The following is an 18,694-nucleotide window of genomic DNA, read 5'->3' on the forward strand; positions in this document are numbered from 1 at the left end:
ATTGACTAAGCCTGCAAAAAAATCCTCTTTCTTAAAATAATATAGTTAAAATACTGAGGACTGTCATAAATCGTTAACAGAGAGTTTTCCTGTCGATGCCACCTCGATATCAAAGGGGATATGTAGATTGCCCTGTAACACATTGATATATGTGTATAAATGACCGATAAAGGCCAATAAAATAGAATACTAGAGTAACAAACACTATCAGAGCCAAGCAAAGATTACTCGTATAGTATAATTATAGCAAACAATAGAAGAGCACAAGTACAGGGTTGTAGGATTTTTTGGGATTATGAATAAGCGTTAAATTGTAGTGGGAAGTTTTTGGAGAAGCGTGTTATTGGCTGTATTGTGAGTGAAAGAGCGCACGGAGAGGACCGAGAAAGAAACAACAGCCAATATAAGGCAAAGGGCAAAATGATGAGAACAGATCACGTTCCCTCTCGGCGACGCCAGAAGCGGCAAACAAAACTAAAAAGCCTAACTGCGGCCTTGCAGTACATGCCATGTGACACAGCGCAAAACAGCTGAGCGCTCGACAGCCTCTCAGTTAGCAGTTTCCCCGAAATTGGTCTTCTGTCTGAATAGGGCTTTGTGGCTAGGCTGTGATCGGGCGTTATAAACACTATGTAATATTTAGCGCACATGAATCATTCTCCTGTGTTTCAGGTCTGCGTTCAGACATTCGTGGTAACATGAGTCAGCCGCAAGATGCATTAGGTTTCGAAATGAATTCCCGGGCTTGCTTGAGTTCAGCCGCTGTTACAATTTTGGCTTCGTAAACCGTTTTAAAAACAAACTTTCGACGCCCTTTCATATGCAAAGTTTGGAAAATCATCAGACTGCGGATTCTTTGACCCTTTGCTCTAAAAAAACAAACACATATCAAACATCAAACTATTAATTATAAGCTGAAAATGTAGAAACTTAAATAATTTCATTGCAATTTTTGAAGTTGAAAGAAACAAATAACGCTCAAGTAGAAGGTATATGGCCTGTGGCAAAGAAAAACTTTTTTAAGTGTTCAGATTGGTTTTTTAACGTTACACTATTAGACAAACACTTTGTACATCTTACTGTTCACCCTCCTAACGGAATCAGTTACCCAGGCAACTGCTTCCGGGAGTGGGCGGGATGTTTGGAGTCTCTTTAATTGATAATAACATTTACCAATAGAATCCTAAAAGTCTCACGAGTGGGCGGGTATTAGCGTCTGAACCAATCATATTTCGTTTCTAACGAACTGTCATTATTCAGCGGCGGGCGGGGCACAGGTAGAGTTAGATTCGTGAATGGCAGTTCAGGGCAGCGAATAGTTGAAGACAACACATCCTACCAGCCACTGAGAGACGAGGTAGGTGGGGAAAGGCGTGTCATGGAGGGGGTGGGAGGAGCAAAATGGCCGCTGCCATGAACGGGAAGGTTCTAGCTGGGGCTCGCAAGGGAATTTTTGATTTCATTTCATTTCACAATATGATCAAAAAGATCCCGTTCGCAGTTTTCTTCATCCTGCTCACGGCAAGCCCGTGCTGGGGTGACGAAGGACACGAGGTGGAAGAATTCCTGAAAAGGGAGCATTCGCTGATCAAGCCGTACCAAGGTAAGATCCATTACGGTACAGATGAACGGGGAGGGCGAGAGCGGATCGATCATAGCGGGAGAGAGAAAAGACTCTCCATGCAAATCAAATGACAGCGCTGAAATCTCCAGCTGCCTTCGCTTTCTGACACTGGTTTGGCGGATCGGATCGACTCGACGTGAAGTGCACTAAAATATCCGCCAACACAGTCACGTTATCTTCAGTAGCTAGTGTTTTCGACAGGTTTGTCAAACCATGGCAACGCTAAATATGAAGTCAACCCGAGCACTGAAAACACGCGTTTAAAACAACGTGGCTTTATTGATGCATGCACCTGACTCCTAGCCTCCTAGCCCTGCACGTCGTGACTCGCCTGGCTTGGATTGCGTAATGTAAGAAGTAAAGGCGACCTGACCAGACCGGTGCTGTTGTGTTGCGAAATCTGACGCGAGGTAGTCATCTAGTCACAGCCATTTCAGGAATTATGTTCTGGGGGGGGAAACAGGTGAACGATGTAGGCGAGAGAGCGAGTAAGGAGGACGCCTTGTCGTAATCTCACACGAAAGTTGCCGCCGGTACACAGGTCAGCCCGACCTGACAAGGCGGTTCAGCAAGTTGAATTGAGCAGCTGCGATGCAGGCTGCTTTGGTTTCTGGAGTGTGTAACCCTAACCCTGATCACACGAGTACGTGATTTTGGTTCCTTTGCCTTGGCGGAGAAACCGAATGGAAGTGTTTTTTTTCTGGTCTGATTCTTTGTTCTGCAGTATGCATAACCGTTTTTTTAAACTAGCTTGCAAGTTCTATTCACAATTAAAACTATTAAAAAGGTAAAAGTGTAAACCACTTTAATTCATTCCCTAAATAATATTATGGAGCAATTTTTATATTGGTTAACCGATACAGTATGAGATCTTACGTAGATGTATAGCTAAATGAATTGGCTTCATTACTCTGGCGCACTTTGGCTGCCGTTGCATCATGGTAGTTGTCGGGGGAGTCCCCATTACCTGTAAAGCGCTATATAAGTGTAAGGAAAACAGTCACACCATGGGAAAACGTTCAAAGTAATATAGCTCCCCCTAGTGGTTGGAATACGAACTGGTGTTTTCGCTTCAAAGTGCTTTCAATTTGTCTTCAATGTGTCACCTGAAAAAGGTTCCACAGCCAGAAACATTGTGTTTCTTTTCAGAAACCTTTCAGCATGGAAAGAACCGTTACCCGTTCCTTACATTTACAATGGGAAGGAAGTTAAGAATCCCCTCATGTTGATCGCAGTGCCCCATAATCCCAAGAATAACGATAAGTTCCCGGTTCAAATAAATCTTGTTTGTCAGTATCAAACTGTCTTGTCAGATGTAATGTACTGTCGAGTTCTAGAAAAAGAAAGGAATCAGTTGTCTGGCCACACTGACCTCTCAAATCCACAGACCTCAAACATGTTAATGGCTACTCAGTCAGTCAATCTTATTTACTAATACACAGAATCTGGAGGTAATAAAGGGGATATATATATACAGCACAGGCTTCTAATAAAGTTGTTTGGCCTCTTACTTGTGGTAACATGGAGAACCACAATCCAGCAGGTATTGTAGGTCCCCCGTTAATGCCCAGTTTCTGACCTCTGGGCTTTCGTGACTGAGGTCACATGCTCTCTTGAACAGCGGCTGTAAGTCAGAGGGCACTCGATCAGCCTGGCTTGCTTGACTGCTGTGCCTCCTGTGCTGGACGCTGGCTGCGGTGGCACCTTTCAGTGCAGTAGCCACAGCCACGCCCTGTCCCTGCCAGGCTGCAGGCTGACCCCGTGTCCTGTGTGTGTCCAGGCGTGGGCTCGGCCAGCTCCTCGCACTGGGACCTGCTGGGGAACACCATGGTGACCACCGACTACGTGCGCCTCACGCCGGACATGCAGAGCAAGCAGGGGGCCGTGTGGAACCGGGTCGTAAGTAACGCCGTCGGGGCCGGCGAGGTCCGAAACGCCTCGTGCAGCACAAGTCCCGTCTGTCGCCAGCGTGAGACAGCTGGCTGGGTCTTTGTGGGTTTAGCCTCAGCTGGTACAGAAATAGGGCTTTAAATCCCTCATGTTCCCCGAAACTGGCCTGTGTTCACTTTTGCACAACAACAGATGGGCTCACGCAAGAGGGCTGCAAGACGCGTGTGTGTGGAGCTTCACAGGGGAGTTGACTCAGCAGTGGGAAGGGAAAAGAGAACTTGCCCTGCAAAAGCACCAACTGATGGGAGACAGGAAAATAAAGAATGAAGCTTTTAAAAAAAAAGGCGTTCTTGTGACAGCTGGATCACTGCTCACAGCTGCTGAATGATAAACCTCTCACAGCCTCTGGTCCTCTCACAGTGGGTACCGTTCATCTGTTACTGTGAGAAAAGCAGTCATCACAGCACTGAGTGCAGCATCCTCACAGCCCTCTCTCAGCACAGCAACCTCACAGCCCTCTCTCAGCGCAGCCCTCTCTCAGCACAGCAACCTCACAGCCCTCTCTCAGCGCAGCCCTCTCTCAGCACAGCAACCTCACAGCCCTCTCTCAGCACAGCCCTCTCTCAGCACAGCAACCTCACAGCCCTCTCTCAGCACAGCCCTCTCTCGGCACAGCAACCTCACAGCCCTCTCTCAGCACAGCAACCTCACAGCCCTCTCTCGGCACAGCAACCTCACAGCCCTCTCTCGGCACAGCAACCTCACAGCCCTCTCTCGGCACAGCCCTCTCTCAGCACAGCAACCTCACAGCCCTCTCTCAGCACAGCCCTCTCTCAGCACAGCAACCTCACAGCCCTCTCTCAGCACAGCAACCTCACAGCCCTCTCTCAGCACAGCATCCTCACAGCCCTCTCTCAGCGCAGCCCTCTCTCAGCGCAGCCCTCTCTCGGCACAGCCCTCTCTCGGCACAGCCCTCTCTCGGCACAGCAACCTCACAGCCCTCTCTCAGCACAGCCCTCTCTCAGCGCAGCCCTCTCTCAGCGCAGCCCTCTCTCAGCACAGCAACCTCACAGCCCTCTCTCAGCACAGCCCTCTCTCAGCGCAGCCCTCTCTCAGCGCAGCCCTCTCTCAGCACAGCAACCTCACAGCCCTCTCTCAGCACAGCCCTCTCTCAGCACAGCAACCTCACAGCCCTCTCTCGGCACAGCAACCTCACAGCCCTCTCTCGGCACAGCCCTCTCTCAGCACAGCAACCTCACAGCCCTCTCTCAGCGCAGCCCTCTCTCAGCACAGCAACCTCACAGCCCTCTCTCAGCACAGCAACCTCACAGCCCTCTCTCAGCGCAGCCCTCTCTCAGCGCAGCCCTCTCTCAGCACAGCCCTCTCTCAGCACAGCAACCTCACAGCCCTCTCTCAGCACAGCCCTCTCTCAGCACAGCCCTCTCTCAGCACAGCAACCTCACAGCCCTCTCTCAGCACAGCCCTCTCTCAGCACAGCAACCTCACAGCCCTCTCTCAGCGCAGCCCTCTCTCAGCACAGCCACCTCACAGCCCTCTCTCAGCGCAGCCCTCTCTCGGCACAGCAACCTCACAGCCCTCTCTCAGCACAGCAACCTCACAGCCCTCTCTCAGCGCAGCCCTCTCTCAGCACAGCCCTCTCTCGGCACAGCAACCTCACAGCCCTCTCTCGGCACAGCCCTCTCTCAGCACAGCAACCTCACAGCCCTCTCTCAGCGCAGCCCTCTCTCAGCACAGCAACCTCACAGCCCTCTCTCAGCGCAGCCCTCTCTCAGCACAGCAACCTCACAGCCCTCTCTCAGCACAGCAACCTCACAGCCCTCTCTCAGCGCAGCCCTCTCTCAGCACAGCAACCTCACAGCCCTCTCTCAGCGCAGCCCTCTCTCGGCACAGCAACCTCACAGCCCTCTCTCAGCACAGCAACCTCACAGCCCTCTCTCAGCACAGCCCTCTCTCAGCACAGCAACCTCACAGCCCTCTCTCAGCACAGCAACCTCACAGCCCTCTCTCGGCACAGCCCTCTCTCGGCACAGCAACCTCACAGCCCTCTCTCGGCACAGCCCTCTCTCAGCACAGCAACCTCACAGCCCTCTCTCAGCGCAGCCCTCTCTCAGCACAGCATCCTCACAGCCCTCTCTCAGCGCAGCCCTCTCTCAGCACAGCAACCTCACAGCCCTCTCTCAGCACAGCCCTCTCTCAGCACAGCCACCTCACAGCCCTCTCTCAGCACAGCCCTCTCTCAGCGCAGCCCTCTCTCAGCACAGCAACCTCACAGCCCTCTCTCAGCACAGCCCTCTCTCAGCACAGCATCCTCACAGCCCTCTCTCAGCGCAGCCCTCTCTCAGCACAGCCCTCTCTCAGCACAGCAACCTCACAGCCCTCTCTCAGCGCAGCCCTCTCTCAGCACAGCAACCTCACAGCCCTCTCTCAGCGCAGCCCTCTCTCAGCACAGCATCCTCACAGCCCTCTCTCAGCACAGCAACCTCACAGCCCTCTCTCAGCGCAGCCCTCTCTCAGCACAGCAACCTCACAGCCCTCTCTCAGCACAGCAACCTCACAGCCCTCTCTCAGCGCAGCCCTCTCTCAGCACAGCAACCTCACAGCCCTCTCTCAGCGCAGCCCTCTCTCAGCACAGCCACCTCACAGCCCTCTCTCAGCACAGCCCTCTCTCAGCCCAGCCACCTCACAGCCCTCTCTCAGCACAGCAACCTCACAGCCCTCTCTCAGCACAGCAACCTCACAGCCCTCTCTCAGCGCAGCCCTCTCTCAGCACAGCAACCTCACAGCCCTCTCTCAGCGCAGCCCTCTCTCAGCACAGCAACCTCACAGCCCTCTCTCAGCGCAGCCCTCTCTCAGCACAGCAACCTCACAGCCCTCTCTCAGCGCAGCCCTCTCTCAGCACAGCCCTCTCTCAGCACAGCAACCTCACAGCCCTCTCTCAGCGCAGCCCTCTCTCAGCACAGCAACCTCACAGCCCTCTCTCAGCACAGCCCTCTCTCAGCACAGCAACCTCACAGCCCTCTCTCAGCGCAGCCCTCTCTCAGCACAGCAACCTCACAGCCCTCTCTCAGCGCAGCCCTCTCTCGGCACAGCAACCTCACAGCCCTCTCTCAGCACAGCCCTCTCTCAGCACAGCAACCTCACAGCCCTCTCTCAGCACAGCAACCTCACAGCCCTCTCTCAGCGCAGCCCTCTCTCAGCACAGCCCTCTCTCGGCACAGCAACCTCACAGCCCTCTCTCAGCACAGCCCTCTCTCAGCACAGCATCCTCACAGCCCTCTCTCAGCACAGCATCCTCACAGCCCTCTCTCAGCACAGCAACCTCACAGCCCTCTCTCAGCACAGCATCCTCACAGCCCTCTCTCAGCACAGCAACCTCACAGCCCTCTCTCAGCGCAGCCCTCTCTCAGCACAGCCCTCTCTCGGCACAGCAACCTCACAGCCCTCTCTCAGCACAGCCCTCTCTCAGCACAGCAACCTCACAGCCCTCTCTCAGCGCAGCCCTCTCTCAGCACAGCCCTCTCTCAGCACAGCAACCTCACAGCCCTCTCTCAGCACAGCCCTCTCTCAGCACAGCAACCTCACAGCCCTCTCTCAGCACAGCCCTCTCTCAGCACAGCAACCTCACAGCCCTCTCTCAGCGCAGCCCTCTCTCGGCACAGCAACCTCACAGCCCTCTCTCAGCACAGCAACCTCACAGCCCTCTCTCAGCACAGCCCTCTCTCAGCACAGCAACCTCACAGCCCTCTCTCAGCGCAGCCCTCTCTCAGCACAGCCCTCTCTCAGCACAGCAACCTCACAGCCCTCTCTCAGCACAGCAACCTCACAGCCCTCTCTCAGCACAGCCCTCTCTCAGCACAGCAACCTCACAGCCCTCTCTCGGCACAGCCCTCTCTCGGCACAGCCCTCTCTCGGCACAGCCCTCTCTCAGCACAGCCCTCTCTCAGCGCAGCCCTCTCTCAGCACAGCAACCTCACAGCCCTCTCTCAGCACAGCCCTCTCTCAGCACAGCATCCTCACAGCCCTCTCTCAGCGCAGCCCTCTCTCAGCACAGCAACCTCACAGCCCTCTCTCAGCACAGCAACCTCACAGCCCTCTCTCAGCGCAGCCCTCTCTCAGCACAGCAACCTCACAGCCCTCTCTCAGCACAGCCCTCTCTCAGCACAGCAACCTCACAGCCCTCTCTCAGCGCAGCCCTCTCTCAGCACAGCAACCTCACAGCCCTCTCTCAGCACAGCCCTCTCTCAGCACAGCAACCTCACAGCCCTCTCTCAGCGCAGCCCTCTCTCAGCGCAGCCCTCTCTGAGCACAGAACATGGTTCACCTCATCTGCACTGTGAAGGGTCTTGACAGTTCTCCGGCACTCACAGAGTACCCACCAGCAGCAGCCAGCTGTGTCAGGACACGTGCAGAGAATCACTGGTTTAACTGGCTTTAAAAAAGCATGACTCTGGAGCTCTGTAACTTGTCCCATTCTGAGGAAGGACCAGTGTCTGTTACCCTGTCTGTTAGACGTCAGGCTGTTCCTGCATGTGTCTGTCCACCTGTAGCCCTGTTACCTGCGCGACTGGGAGCTGCAGGTGCACTTCAAGATCCATGGCCAGGGGAAGAAGAACCTGAACGGGGATGGGCTGGCAGTGTGGTTCACCAAGGAGCGCATGCAGACAGGTACAGCGCTGCCACCTTCAGGCCAGCAGTACCACTGTCAGGAGGCCCATCTAGCACACACTATTTTCAGAGCAAGAGATAAGGAGTCCAGTGGCAGGGCAGTGAGAATAGTTTGTTTTATTTTTGTTTTTATTGTGAGCCTGTTTTACTTTCTTGTCTACTGTCTACTGTCTGTGTGGAAGCATTAAAGAGATCTGGATGTGAAAACGTGCAGGGAATTGAACTGAGTGAGAGATCTTGTGCAGTCTGCTGTGTACTCACGTGTGGGAGATAACGTTCCCAGGGAATAAGTTGACGTTATTATTCTCCAGTGAAAGCCAGCTCTGGACTGCGAGTGGAGACAGCTCTGATGACATGGCTCAGAGCAGTCTTGTAACCCCGGTCTACCTGTATCTCTGTATGTACGTATGTGTGTCATTGTAGGGCCTGTTTTTGGCAATATGGACCGTTTTACTGGGCTGGGAGTGTTTGTGGACACATATCCCAATGAGGAGAAGCACCAGGAGGTACAGTACCAGTCACTGTGACACTGTTATAGCAGACCAGCAAACGCACCAAGGCTGGCTGTCCTTCACCCAACCAGGGCTCCAGTGGGGTAACACCTGGGCCATTCACTTTGCTGGAAACATTCTCTCTGAATCTCTGGTTTTTTAATAACAGTCGGAGAGCCGATGGCTATTCTCAAATAGTGCGCTTCTAAGGCTAAACAACAAACGCATTAGGGGGGAGAATTTCATTTTTCTGTAATTTATCCATCAGCAGCACGTGGTGTTTTGGAACTAGGAAGATCTTACCCATGGTCTTACATATGGGCTTATCAAGGCATAACTGCTGCTCAGTTCACTGTAAGATGTTTACTCATCTTAGGTTGATCTGAGGCGTATGCGTAGTGTTAAAAGGCACTCGTCTTACATCAATGAGAGCTCCTTCACTACACTGTCTTTTTGAAACCCCCCTCTTCAACATAATTTAAAGGGGAAATTCGTTCATCATATCTCATAAAGGGAGGAATTAAGATGCTGGATCTCATCCACAGCACTGGTTATTAAAATTGTGCGGCTGGGAGATTACCTTCCTTTAGACTACGTCTCATGTTCTGTGCATTGACGTCTGTCTGGGGAAGGAGTGCAGTCCAGTCGATAAAAACAGAGATCAGATATCTTCTGCCACGGATTTAAAAATGTATTGTGACAGCTATAAATTGGCTTGTTACTTCCTGGCACTTTTTTTTAAGGTTTGTATTTCAGAAGTGCAGAAAATGCCCTATAAAGGAACAGCCTTTTAATCTTACAGGTCTGTGTTAAAACAATGAATGCAGGACTTATTCTTTATTTTAAGAAAATAAATAATTAAGCGCTCCTGAATGGCTCAGCCAATAAAGACACTTTTATTAGCGCAATGGTTCTGGTGTTGCGGGTTCGAGCCTGGGTTGTGCCTTTAGCCAGCTGTGACCAGGATTCCTCAAACAGCAGTAGCAATAGCTGAGGGCAGGGAGGGATCAACTGATCAGGGCTCTCCCAGCTATCGGCAACACAGCGCCCCCTGTGTGGAGGGGGACGTGCCTCTCCTCCACCCATTGTCACTGAGCTTCTGATACCCTGTGACCCCCTAGGGTGCAAAAGGAGGTGGGCACGTTAGGGGTGTCTCCCCCGTGTGCCACTACAGGTTTCATAGCCACAAGCCAAGATGTCAGCGGCGTGTTTTTCACTGTTAAAAACAGAATCAGAGCAAAAGGTGTCTTCATACTGTAGCACTGGGAAGCAGATTCAATGTTTCCTCACTGCGTGCGAGCTGAAGGTGGGGGGTGTTTGAGGTTTGTGTGTTCTGTACGTATGTTGTGAGCGTGTGTTAATACTGTGGAACTGGGCGGCGTTGCGAACATGAAAAGGGAGAGAGAGGAATATGTGCTGTGGAGAAATCTGGCTCAGTGTCGGGTGTTTAAAGGGCCTGTCTTGTTATGTGCCCCTTGCCTTTTTGCGCCAATCGCCACGGAGACAGGCACAGAAGAAGAGGTACACCCCCCGCACACAGGTACCCTTCTACTACACAGACCCCAGCACCTATCTGCTGAGAGCATGCACCCCTACCATTCCTCTCATGACCACTGTAGTGCCTGTTTGAGCATATCTGCAGCTCGCCTGACCTCTTCGGTGGCCTGCGTGAATTTTCCGGCCGATGTTGCTTTCGTTGTGGTGTCTTTCTTTTTGGATAGTTGAGTGTTTTCTACTCTGCATTTATTTAGCATTCTATTCTTCACTTTGGCAAGCAAATCCAGTCTGCTGAGGCACATGGCTCTGACGTGCTCTTACTCGGACCATTGTCGAATACCCACAATCCAGTGCGCTGCCAAATACCCACAATCCAGCGCGCTGCCGCTCCTGAGCTCTGTTTGGCCAATGACAGTCTGCTCTCAGATCGGCTTTCTTGCCTTCTCTCTAGTTGCTCAGCCATTGCCAAAAGATTTGCATTGCTGGAGAACTGCCCACTCTGCGTAATTGTACTAAGAGTGCCCTTAAACACTGCAGTGATGCAAAACCCCTGGCCATGGTTGTAGTCGGCATGCTGTGGGGTGGTTGTGCGAAAAGCCGTTGACCGCGTTCGTCATTCACTACAACAGCACCCTTCCTCTTCTCTCTCCCCGTCCCAGCGAATCTTCCCGTACGTGTCCGCGATGGTAGGGAACGGGACGCTGAGCTACGACCACGAGCGGGACGGCCGCCCCACGGAGCTGGGAGGGTGTACCGCACTGGTCCGGAACCTCAACCACGACACCTTCCTGGTGGTGCGCTACGTCCGGCGCAGGCTGACGGTGAGCCGTCCCGACCTCGCTCCCGGGGAAAAACCGCGCAGGACACGCAGTCCCGCTAGCGGCCTGCATCTCTGAAGGAGCAGGCGCAGCCTTGGGACGCTCGGCATGTTTCACGCGCTGGAGACAAAGACACAGTTCTCGTGTCCGGCGGTCAGACATGTACAGAAGAGAGCAGGCCTTTCTGGCCAGAATTAGGAAGTAGTTAGTTGGTAGTTAGGTAGTTGGAGATCCTTGGCTACTAACTAGCTCAGACCGATTAGCTGCCTGCGACCGAAGAAGAGCAAAAGACTAAAGGGTTTCCTCTGATCTGGAAATCAGTCAGTACCCAGTTGCCTGGTAGGTTTTCAACGCTCACTCATTAAAAATGCTAGGGCAGTCTTCATAAAGGGAAGTGTGTTACCCTGGTCTAAATTCTGCTTTAATGTAATTGTAGAAGTGATTTCTCCCTTCTGTTGCGCGGTTGGGCTGCTGTGTGTCACCCAGGTGGGGCCAGTACTGCTTGTGGTGGATGAAGTGATGAAACATACTGTGTCAATGCGGTTGATTCACATTACCTGTGGCACGTGAAGCTTTTGAGTCTTTCTCTAGATTCCTAACCCTCTGCCTCTTTCAGACTCCCTCCTGTCCGGTGTCTCTGTTCCCCGTCCCCTTTCTCTCTCAGAGTGTCCCACGGTCCCCTCTCTTTCACCATGTCCCCTCTCTCCCTCACTGTGTCCCTCTGTCCCCTCTCTCTCCCTCACTGTGTCCCTCTGTCCCCTCTCTCTCCCTCACTGTGTCCCTCTGTCCCCTCTCTCTCCCTCACTGTGTCCCCCTGTCCCCTCTCTCTCTCACTGTGTCCCCCTGTCCCCTCTCTCTCACCATGTCCCCTCTCTCCCTCACTGTGTCCCTCTCTCCCCTCTCTCTCTCTCACTGTGTCCCCCTGTCCCCTTTCTCTCTCAGAGTGTCCCACGGTCCCCTCTCTCTCACCATGTCCCCTTTCTCACCGTGTCCCTCTGTCCCCTCTCTCCCTCACTGTGTCCCTCTGTCCCCTCTCTCTCTCTCACTGTGTCCCCCTGTCCCCTTTCTCTCTCAGAGTGTCCCACGGTCCCCTCTCTCTCACCATGTCCCCTTTCTCACCGTGTCCCTCTGTCCCCTCTCTCCCTCACTGTGTCCCTCTGTCCCCTCTCTCTCTCTCACTGTGTCCCCCTGTCCCCCCAGGTCATGATTGACATTGATGGGAAACAGGAGTGGCGGGATTGCCTGGACATCCCGGGAGTGCGCTTGCCACAGGGATACTTCATCGGAGCGTCCGCCATCACCGGGGACCTGTCAGGTACGGAGCTCCAGCTGTGGGACACGGGGCAGGACCCCAGGGGAGTGTGTCTGTCCTTCAGGCACCCTCACACACCTGCACAGAGAGCAGGACACACCTCTAGGATTCCGCTTTATACCCGGTTTAAACGCAAAAACATTCACTGAACGCAGCAACACAGAAGTGGTTGAATTGAAAGCAGTAATAGACAATAAGCTGGTATAACCATTCTTCTTGACATGTCAAATTGCACACTCAATCACAGTCTTCTGTGAGAATGGAAACACTTCCTCATGGGGGCACTTTTCCACTGGCATTATTATAAGGAATATAAACCATGCTGGAATGCTGCTGGGAATTCTATTAAGGAGAAATCTTAGCACTCATTCAGCAATAGCATTCACTTGCTTACAGTCTTGTTAATAATATAATGGCCGATGGTCAGTCTGTAGAGGTTTTGGAGAGTTTTAAATATCTGGGAACACATATTGACCAGAGGCTGAGTTACGCTGAGAATATATACAACATTTTTAAGAAAGCAAATCAGAGGCTGTTTTTAATTCAAAGGCTAAAGAACTTTAATGTCAGTCAGAATGTCCTAGAGATGGAATATAAAAGCCTTGTTGAGAGCATCCTGGCATTTAACATGACAGTTTGGTATGGAAACCAGGGGTTGAAAAACAAAACCAAACTGTCCAGGACTGTGAAAATGGCAGAAAAAAATCATTAGGAAGCAGCAGCCCCAGCTCAGCAATTTATATCATAATACAGTTCTGAGAATGGCAAGGAACATCCCAGCTGATTCCACACACCCACTCCACTCTCAATTCATAATACTCCCGTCAGGGAGAGGGTATAGGGTACCAAATACAAATACAGACATTTATAGGGAGTCCTTTGTCCCCTCTGCAATAAAACTGCTCAGTGCATGTATGTAACTGTAGTGCCCCCACTACCTATTTATATATCCATCTATTTATGTATCACATACTGTTGTTGTGCTTTTATGTGATTCTTGTGATTTGCTTGTGTGTTTTGTACTCATATGGGCGAAGCCAAAGACAGATTTGGACAGTAGTGGACAATAAAGGATCTATGTAATCTCAGACAGCATAGTGTTTAAACCATGGATGGATCAGTGCAGCTCAGCCTTTCTCAGTCTTAAAAAAAACTGTTTTCTTGGACACCTCTCAATTGGACTGAAAGCCCTTCAGATAACCAGGACAGACATCTGTAGAAACGTGTGATTTGGACGCGTTTTGACAGTAGGCATTTTGGAACTCACCGTTTGCAAAAGGAGCAGTTAACCAGCTCAGAAGCCACGTTCTTTTTAATTTTGTGTGCTCTTGAAAAAGGGCTATTCAAGGAACCCAGACAGACGAGCGGTATTCTTTGCCACAGTGTGGGGCACTGCTGCCCCCTGACTGGGAGAGAAGATGCCCAGCTCCCTGCTAGTGACCAGCTGCTGAGTTATAAGAATAGACCCTGGCCATGGAAGAGTACTGGCACTCTAATTTTAGACTATTATTTCCAGTGAAGGCCACAGCCACCTTGGAGCTCATTTATATCCACACTGCTGCCTGTTAAAAATACTCCAGCGCTGTGAGCCGTCCTGCTGGGAAAAAGCAGCCCGTTTCTCGCTGGAGTGGACCACTGGGATGTCACCTCTCAGCATGCCGCCCCTTCTCTGTCTCTCCTGGCCCTGTTCTTCCCACAATGCATTGCTTCCTCCAAACACAGATACCGCCATCTCTGTTCTTCTAAAGCTACGACCACAGGTTCTGCGTCACCCTGATAGATAACACAGAATTATGCCAGTTGCTCAAGAGCAGTGGTGGAACGTCCTCTCCTGACCTCTCTCTCTCTCTCTTTCTCTCGCTCTCTCTCTCTCTCTGTCACTGTAGATAACCATGACCTGATCTCCCTGAAGCTGTACCAGCTGACCGTGCTGAGGACGGCTCAGGAGGAAGAGCAGGAGGAGGAAGTCACCATCCCCAGCGTGGACAACATGTCCCTCCTCAAGGGTGAGGCACGCACTCAAACATCAACACTGCACTCCTCTGCTGTGCCAGCTCGATACCTGCTCATCGCAGTTACTTCAGATTGCCTACTCCACAGCCTGTTGCTTGAAGCTCCTGGGGTTCACCAAAAGATAAATTCAGAGCTGACTATGGTGATTTGGGGGTATGAGACAATTAAATGTCCAATTCAGGTATTCCTGCAGGCAGTACTTCCCAGTCCTGGTGCTGGTGACCCCCCTGACCGGTTGGCTTTAGTTCCAGCTAAGCCTTCAGCTACACAGTCGGACACTTCATTGATTTACACTGTAATAAGACTAATCTGAACTGTTTGTTCCCAGCTCATAAACATGTTCGTGCTTTAACCACTGTATTTTATAAGTGAAATAAAATCCCAAACTTGTGACTAGAAACAAAATGCAAATATTCCAGTGAAGCAACTTCTTAGGTCAAGTGGTTTCAGATATCTCATGAAGGTGAGGTGGAATGAAAAGCAGCAGGTGTGTGGGTCACCAGGCCCAGGCCTGGGGAACCACTGCTGTGGGTTTTTAGCTTGCCCCAATCCTCTTCTCTGCAGATGTGATGGAGTGCGGAAGCATCTTCCTGCTGACACAGAGCGTCCCGCGTTCCTCCTCCGGATTGCTCCGAATTCTCTCCCTGACCTCTCCTTTCCTCTCCCATCAGCCGAGGACTTTTCCGAGCCCATGAGCGGGGTGACCCTGTTCTTCATCGTCTTCTTCAGCCTGCTGGGCTCTATCATGCTGGCCATCATCGCTGTCATCGCCTACCAGAAGTGGAAAGAGAACAGCCGCAAGCGCTTCTACTGAACGCAGAGAGAGAGAGAGAGAGAGATCCGCCCCCTCCACCACCTCTGAACTGAGCCGCCCCAGACTGCCACTAACCTGAACAGGAGCCTCGTCCATTACCGCCAAGCCGGGGAATGATGGGAGAAGACATGGGACCTTTAAGCTGAGCTGCTCTCCTCTCCACAGGCAGGACCCACAGAGGCACTGGAGTGGGAGAGCCCTGCCTCCCACGTGGACACTTTCTTGAATGATAGTAATAAAAGTGCATTTATTGTCCTACCTTCAAAGAAAAACAGAAAAGGGGAAGACGTCCACTCAAAACCATCCCCACTTTCACACCTGTCTTCAGGTCTTGTTTCAAAGCATTTGCTGGGTAGTGGAGAGAGGATGTTTGGCTGTCTGGTTCCCTCTTGCATCATTACTGTACATCTTTCAGCATGGGCTTCTGGAAAGCTCCCTCACTGGGTGGACAATGGCAGATTTCTCACTGCCCTGGATTACTAGAGCAGTCCATCACATTTACAAAAAAATCACATTACACCAGCAGCCTTCAGCTGCAGTAACTCTACTTTCTGTTCATAGAGAACCATGCTTTGTGAGTGGGAAAACAGATCCATATCGATATGGAATCAACTTCAGTGCAAACTTTGACATCTTTTTCTATCGGCTTAGGGGTGAATTTTAAGGGCTTCTGTGGTGTTCGTGACTTTTCTTCAATTTTCTGTGATAGCGTGTTTCCTGCGTACCGTTCCCCACAGGAGAATAATTCTGCAGTCCTGTTCTTTTTCCCGTCGTGTTCAATGGTGGTCTCCCCAGCCCTTTCATTCTTCAAGAGTATGTTTATGTGTGCATTTGTCCTTGCTGCTATAAGGTGAAGGAGGTTCGTGTTTATTGACCTTGATCGTTCTCATTCCTGTGTGCCTCGTGCTGCCTCTTCCGCTCTGTGGTCTAGCTGCTGCCTTGGTCATGTGTTTAAATGTCTCTCTGTTTGTACGGATTACTGGACCGGCCTTTTTTTTTATGTGTGAATTGTAAAACCCCAGTATCCATACTCTCTCTGCACTGGGAATCACAGCTTGGAAGAGCGTTTTTCTGGTTGATTCATGTCAGCCTATAATGTAATGAACTTGAAACATAGAATCCTCTTTTGGGCCATTCAGTCAAAGAGTGAGAGCCTCACTGTCTGGACAGTCCTAACATGGTTTGTTGAAAGTGTCAAAAGACATTCCCACTGAATATATCTCTTTTCCTGAGCTACAGATTGGAACAGATGGAACTACAACATGATGTGTTAAAACACGAGTCCTGCTTTTGGAGAAACACAGCCCTGCAATTTTTGTGAGTAACAGGTTGTACAAAGCACTGCTTCCCAAATTGCGCTGCTCTTGGGCACTGGTAACTTTGAATCTGTGCAGAAGAGTTATATTTGTCAAGCTGTGCTGTAATTGTACTAATTTTGCCCACTTCTTGTGGTCATGTGCTGCTTAAGATTTATAGACACTTATGAATCCTGCTGGACTGTTGCTCTTCAACCGGATCAAACTTGGTAACACTTTATAAGACATTGGAACAAGGATTGGAGAACAGAGGTCTTTTAGAAGAATGAAGTCAGTAAGGGATTCAATATAGTCATTAAGAGCTCAGGTGGGACAAATGAAGGACTCTCTTAACATGGCTCTTCAGGTACAGGGGAGCTGTACTGTGCCTCACTGTTCAGTCTGCAAAAATAAGGTGCACCATGTGTTTCATACTGAGCATCGGAAAAAAAAAAGCCAGTTACTAAAACAGAATGCACTTCTTACACAGAAACCTGCATAAGAACACTTCAAATAACAGGAGAACTCCACACTTTGTAAGTTTTTTTTCTTTACAGAGACATTATGCATATTTTAGTTATTTAAAGACTCATTGAATTAAGTGTTCATATTTTACAGAAACACAGTTGGCTTTAATGAATATTAAAATAAGCATTCCATTCTTTTGTTTTTTAGAACACGATGCCCCATGCAACTATGAAACCAATCTTTAGCCAAGGCCGATTCCCAGCTAAAATAACTGCTAATTGCAAAATAAAGTGAGCTGTCTTTCACTGAACACCTCAGCCACTTGTCTGTCTTATCAGTCCCCAGCAGAGATTACAGATGGCGCAGTGGTTGGCATTGCTGGAGCCTTGCTTTCAATTCCTGGGGTGCTGTCTGCGTGGAGTTTGCATGTTCTTTTGTGTTTCCTCTTCACAGTCATAATGCATACTGGTAGTTTACCTTATGTCTGGGAAAACTGGCACTGTTATAAGTGTGTGTGTGTGCCCTGTGATGGACTGGCGTCCTGTCCAGGGTGTAGCCTGCCTTGTGCCTGTTGCTTGCCAGGATAGGCTCCGGCTCCCCTACGACACTGAATTGGTTAAAGCTGTTAGAAGATGGGTGTTTGGATGGACTGAGCCCTCATCCCTCATCCCTGATTTTCAGTAACTGGAACAAAGATGGTATCTGTTTTTGTTTTATACTTTTCAACAGAAATAGCTGATCATAACCACCTACAGTTTTAAAATATTTATGATTAATAACAACAATAACAAAACATGCCAAACTCCAAAGGGCTATAAATCATTTCACTAAATTAGGAGCCACTGGCTAGGAATTGCGGTTTAAAGGGAGGTGTCTAATTGGAAAACGAATACTGAAAAGACAGAGCGCTCACTGCACGACAGTCTTTCTGTTAGTGGGTGTCATGCAGGTCGAAGATGACATTATTAGCATTTTCTCTAAAACATATTTTGGCGGTAAAAGTGTGAACTCCAGTCTGGAGAGCTGAGACTATTTTAACCTTCAAACTCTACTTTGCAGTGAATAGGGTGGTATCCTCAACCCTGCAATAGCCTCGGTAGCCTTTGAAGTAGCTCATGTGGAGAATCATCGCATGGCTAGATTTCATCTGTCAGTCTCCAGCTGTACGAAAGCAGAATTAGATTGACTTAGACCAGGGCTTCCCAAACTGATGGTTTCCCTCCCAGTCTCTCAATTCCTTCCCACTTCTCAATTAAATCGAAACCTTCCTTGATATTTTTATCTACTCAAAAGGTTTGATAGATTATTACTGAAATGTAATAGTTAAAAGGAACCCGCTAACATGTTTAATACTGTACATAAGAACAATGAAAGAGAGTTTGCACTGTATCGGTACAATTATGTCAATGATATTTCAACTGGAACTCAACCAGCAGTTTGTGAGAGTCCAGAGGACCTGGATTGGAAACCACAGATGTAGACTATGAAAACTATGTTTTCAGGAGAATGTTATTAAAATTGTCAATGTAGCCGAGTCATCTGCACCAGGCCGACATGTTCGCTGCACTGAGATTGTTCTGGTAGCTGAAACTCATCTTCTTTGTAGTTGGTACATGGTGCCTGCTCTGCACATAAGAGGATTCTGTGTCCTGTATGGTAAGCTCCCACTTTAAGGAAAGGTCTGTAACAATTGCACTGTTTTTTTCCCCTGGCTCTTACAGCCAAGTGCATAGGGAGCACACCTCTTGCACGTGCTTCAATAAAAGCTGTGAGGTTTTTAATTTGT

At 50.1% G+C, this 18,694-nt stretch overlaps 1 protein-coding gene across 3 annotated transcripts; it reads left to right on the forward strand.

Annotated features, from left to right (window-relative positions):
* Nucleotides 1-1,392: 1,392 nt before the first annotated feature.
* On the forward strand, nucleotides 1,393-18,689 carry lman2la (lectin, mannose-binding 2-like a). 3 transcript variants are annotated; one of them, XR_016094480.1, is made up of 10 exons: nucleotides 1,395-1,603; nucleotides 3,405-3,523; nucleotides 8,083-8,200; nucleotides 8,624-8,706; nucleotides 10,199-10,231; nucleotides 10,848-11,009; nucleotides 12,207-12,321; nucleotides 14,205-14,324; nucleotides 15,003-16,976; nucleotides 17,116-18,689. XR_016094480.1 is itself a non-coding variant. In XM_088937213.1 (9 exons), the coding sequence occupies exons 1-9, from the start codon at nucleotides 1,402-1,404 to the stop codon at nucleotides 15,143-15,145; spliced, it is 1,095 nt and encodes a 364-aa protein (XP_088793339.1). In that variant the 5' UTR covers nucleotides 1,395-1,401; the 3' UTR covers nucleotides 15,146-18,689. The 3 variants fall into 3 exon arrangements, 2 of the variants coding, with proteins under 2 accessions (XP_088793351.1, XP_088793339.1); XM_088937213.1 differs by having other exon boundaries at nucleotides 15,003-18,689; XM_088937225.1 differs by lacking the exon at nucleotides 10,199-10,231 and having other exon boundaries at nucleotides 1,393-1,603; nucleotides 15,003-18,689.
* Nucleotides 18,690-18,694: the final 5 nt, after the last annotated feature.

The sequence above is a fragment of the Atractosteus spatula genome, chromosome 2 (genome assembly GCF_055471065.1).
Source record: "Atractosteus spatula isolate fAtrSpa1 chromosome 2, fAtrSpa1.hap1, whole genome shotgun sequence".
NCBI classification, from domain to species: Eukaryota; Metazoa; Chordata; class Actinopteri; order Semionotiformes; family Lepisosteidae; genus Atractosteus; species Atractosteus spatula.

Coding starts and splice junctions, on each gene's coding strand:
- lman2la (XM_088937213.1), top strand. CDS start 1,402: ATGGCCGCTGCCATGAACGGGAAGGTTCTAGCTGGGGCTCGCAAGGGA. Junction 1,604..3,404: donor GCTGATCAAGCCGTACCAAG/GTAAGATCCATT, acceptor GTGTGTGTCCAG/GCGTGGGCTCGGCCAGCTCC. Junction 12,322..14,204: donor CATCACCGGGGACCTGTCAG/GTACGGAGCTCC, acceptor CTGTCACTGTAG/ATAACCATGACCTGATCTCC.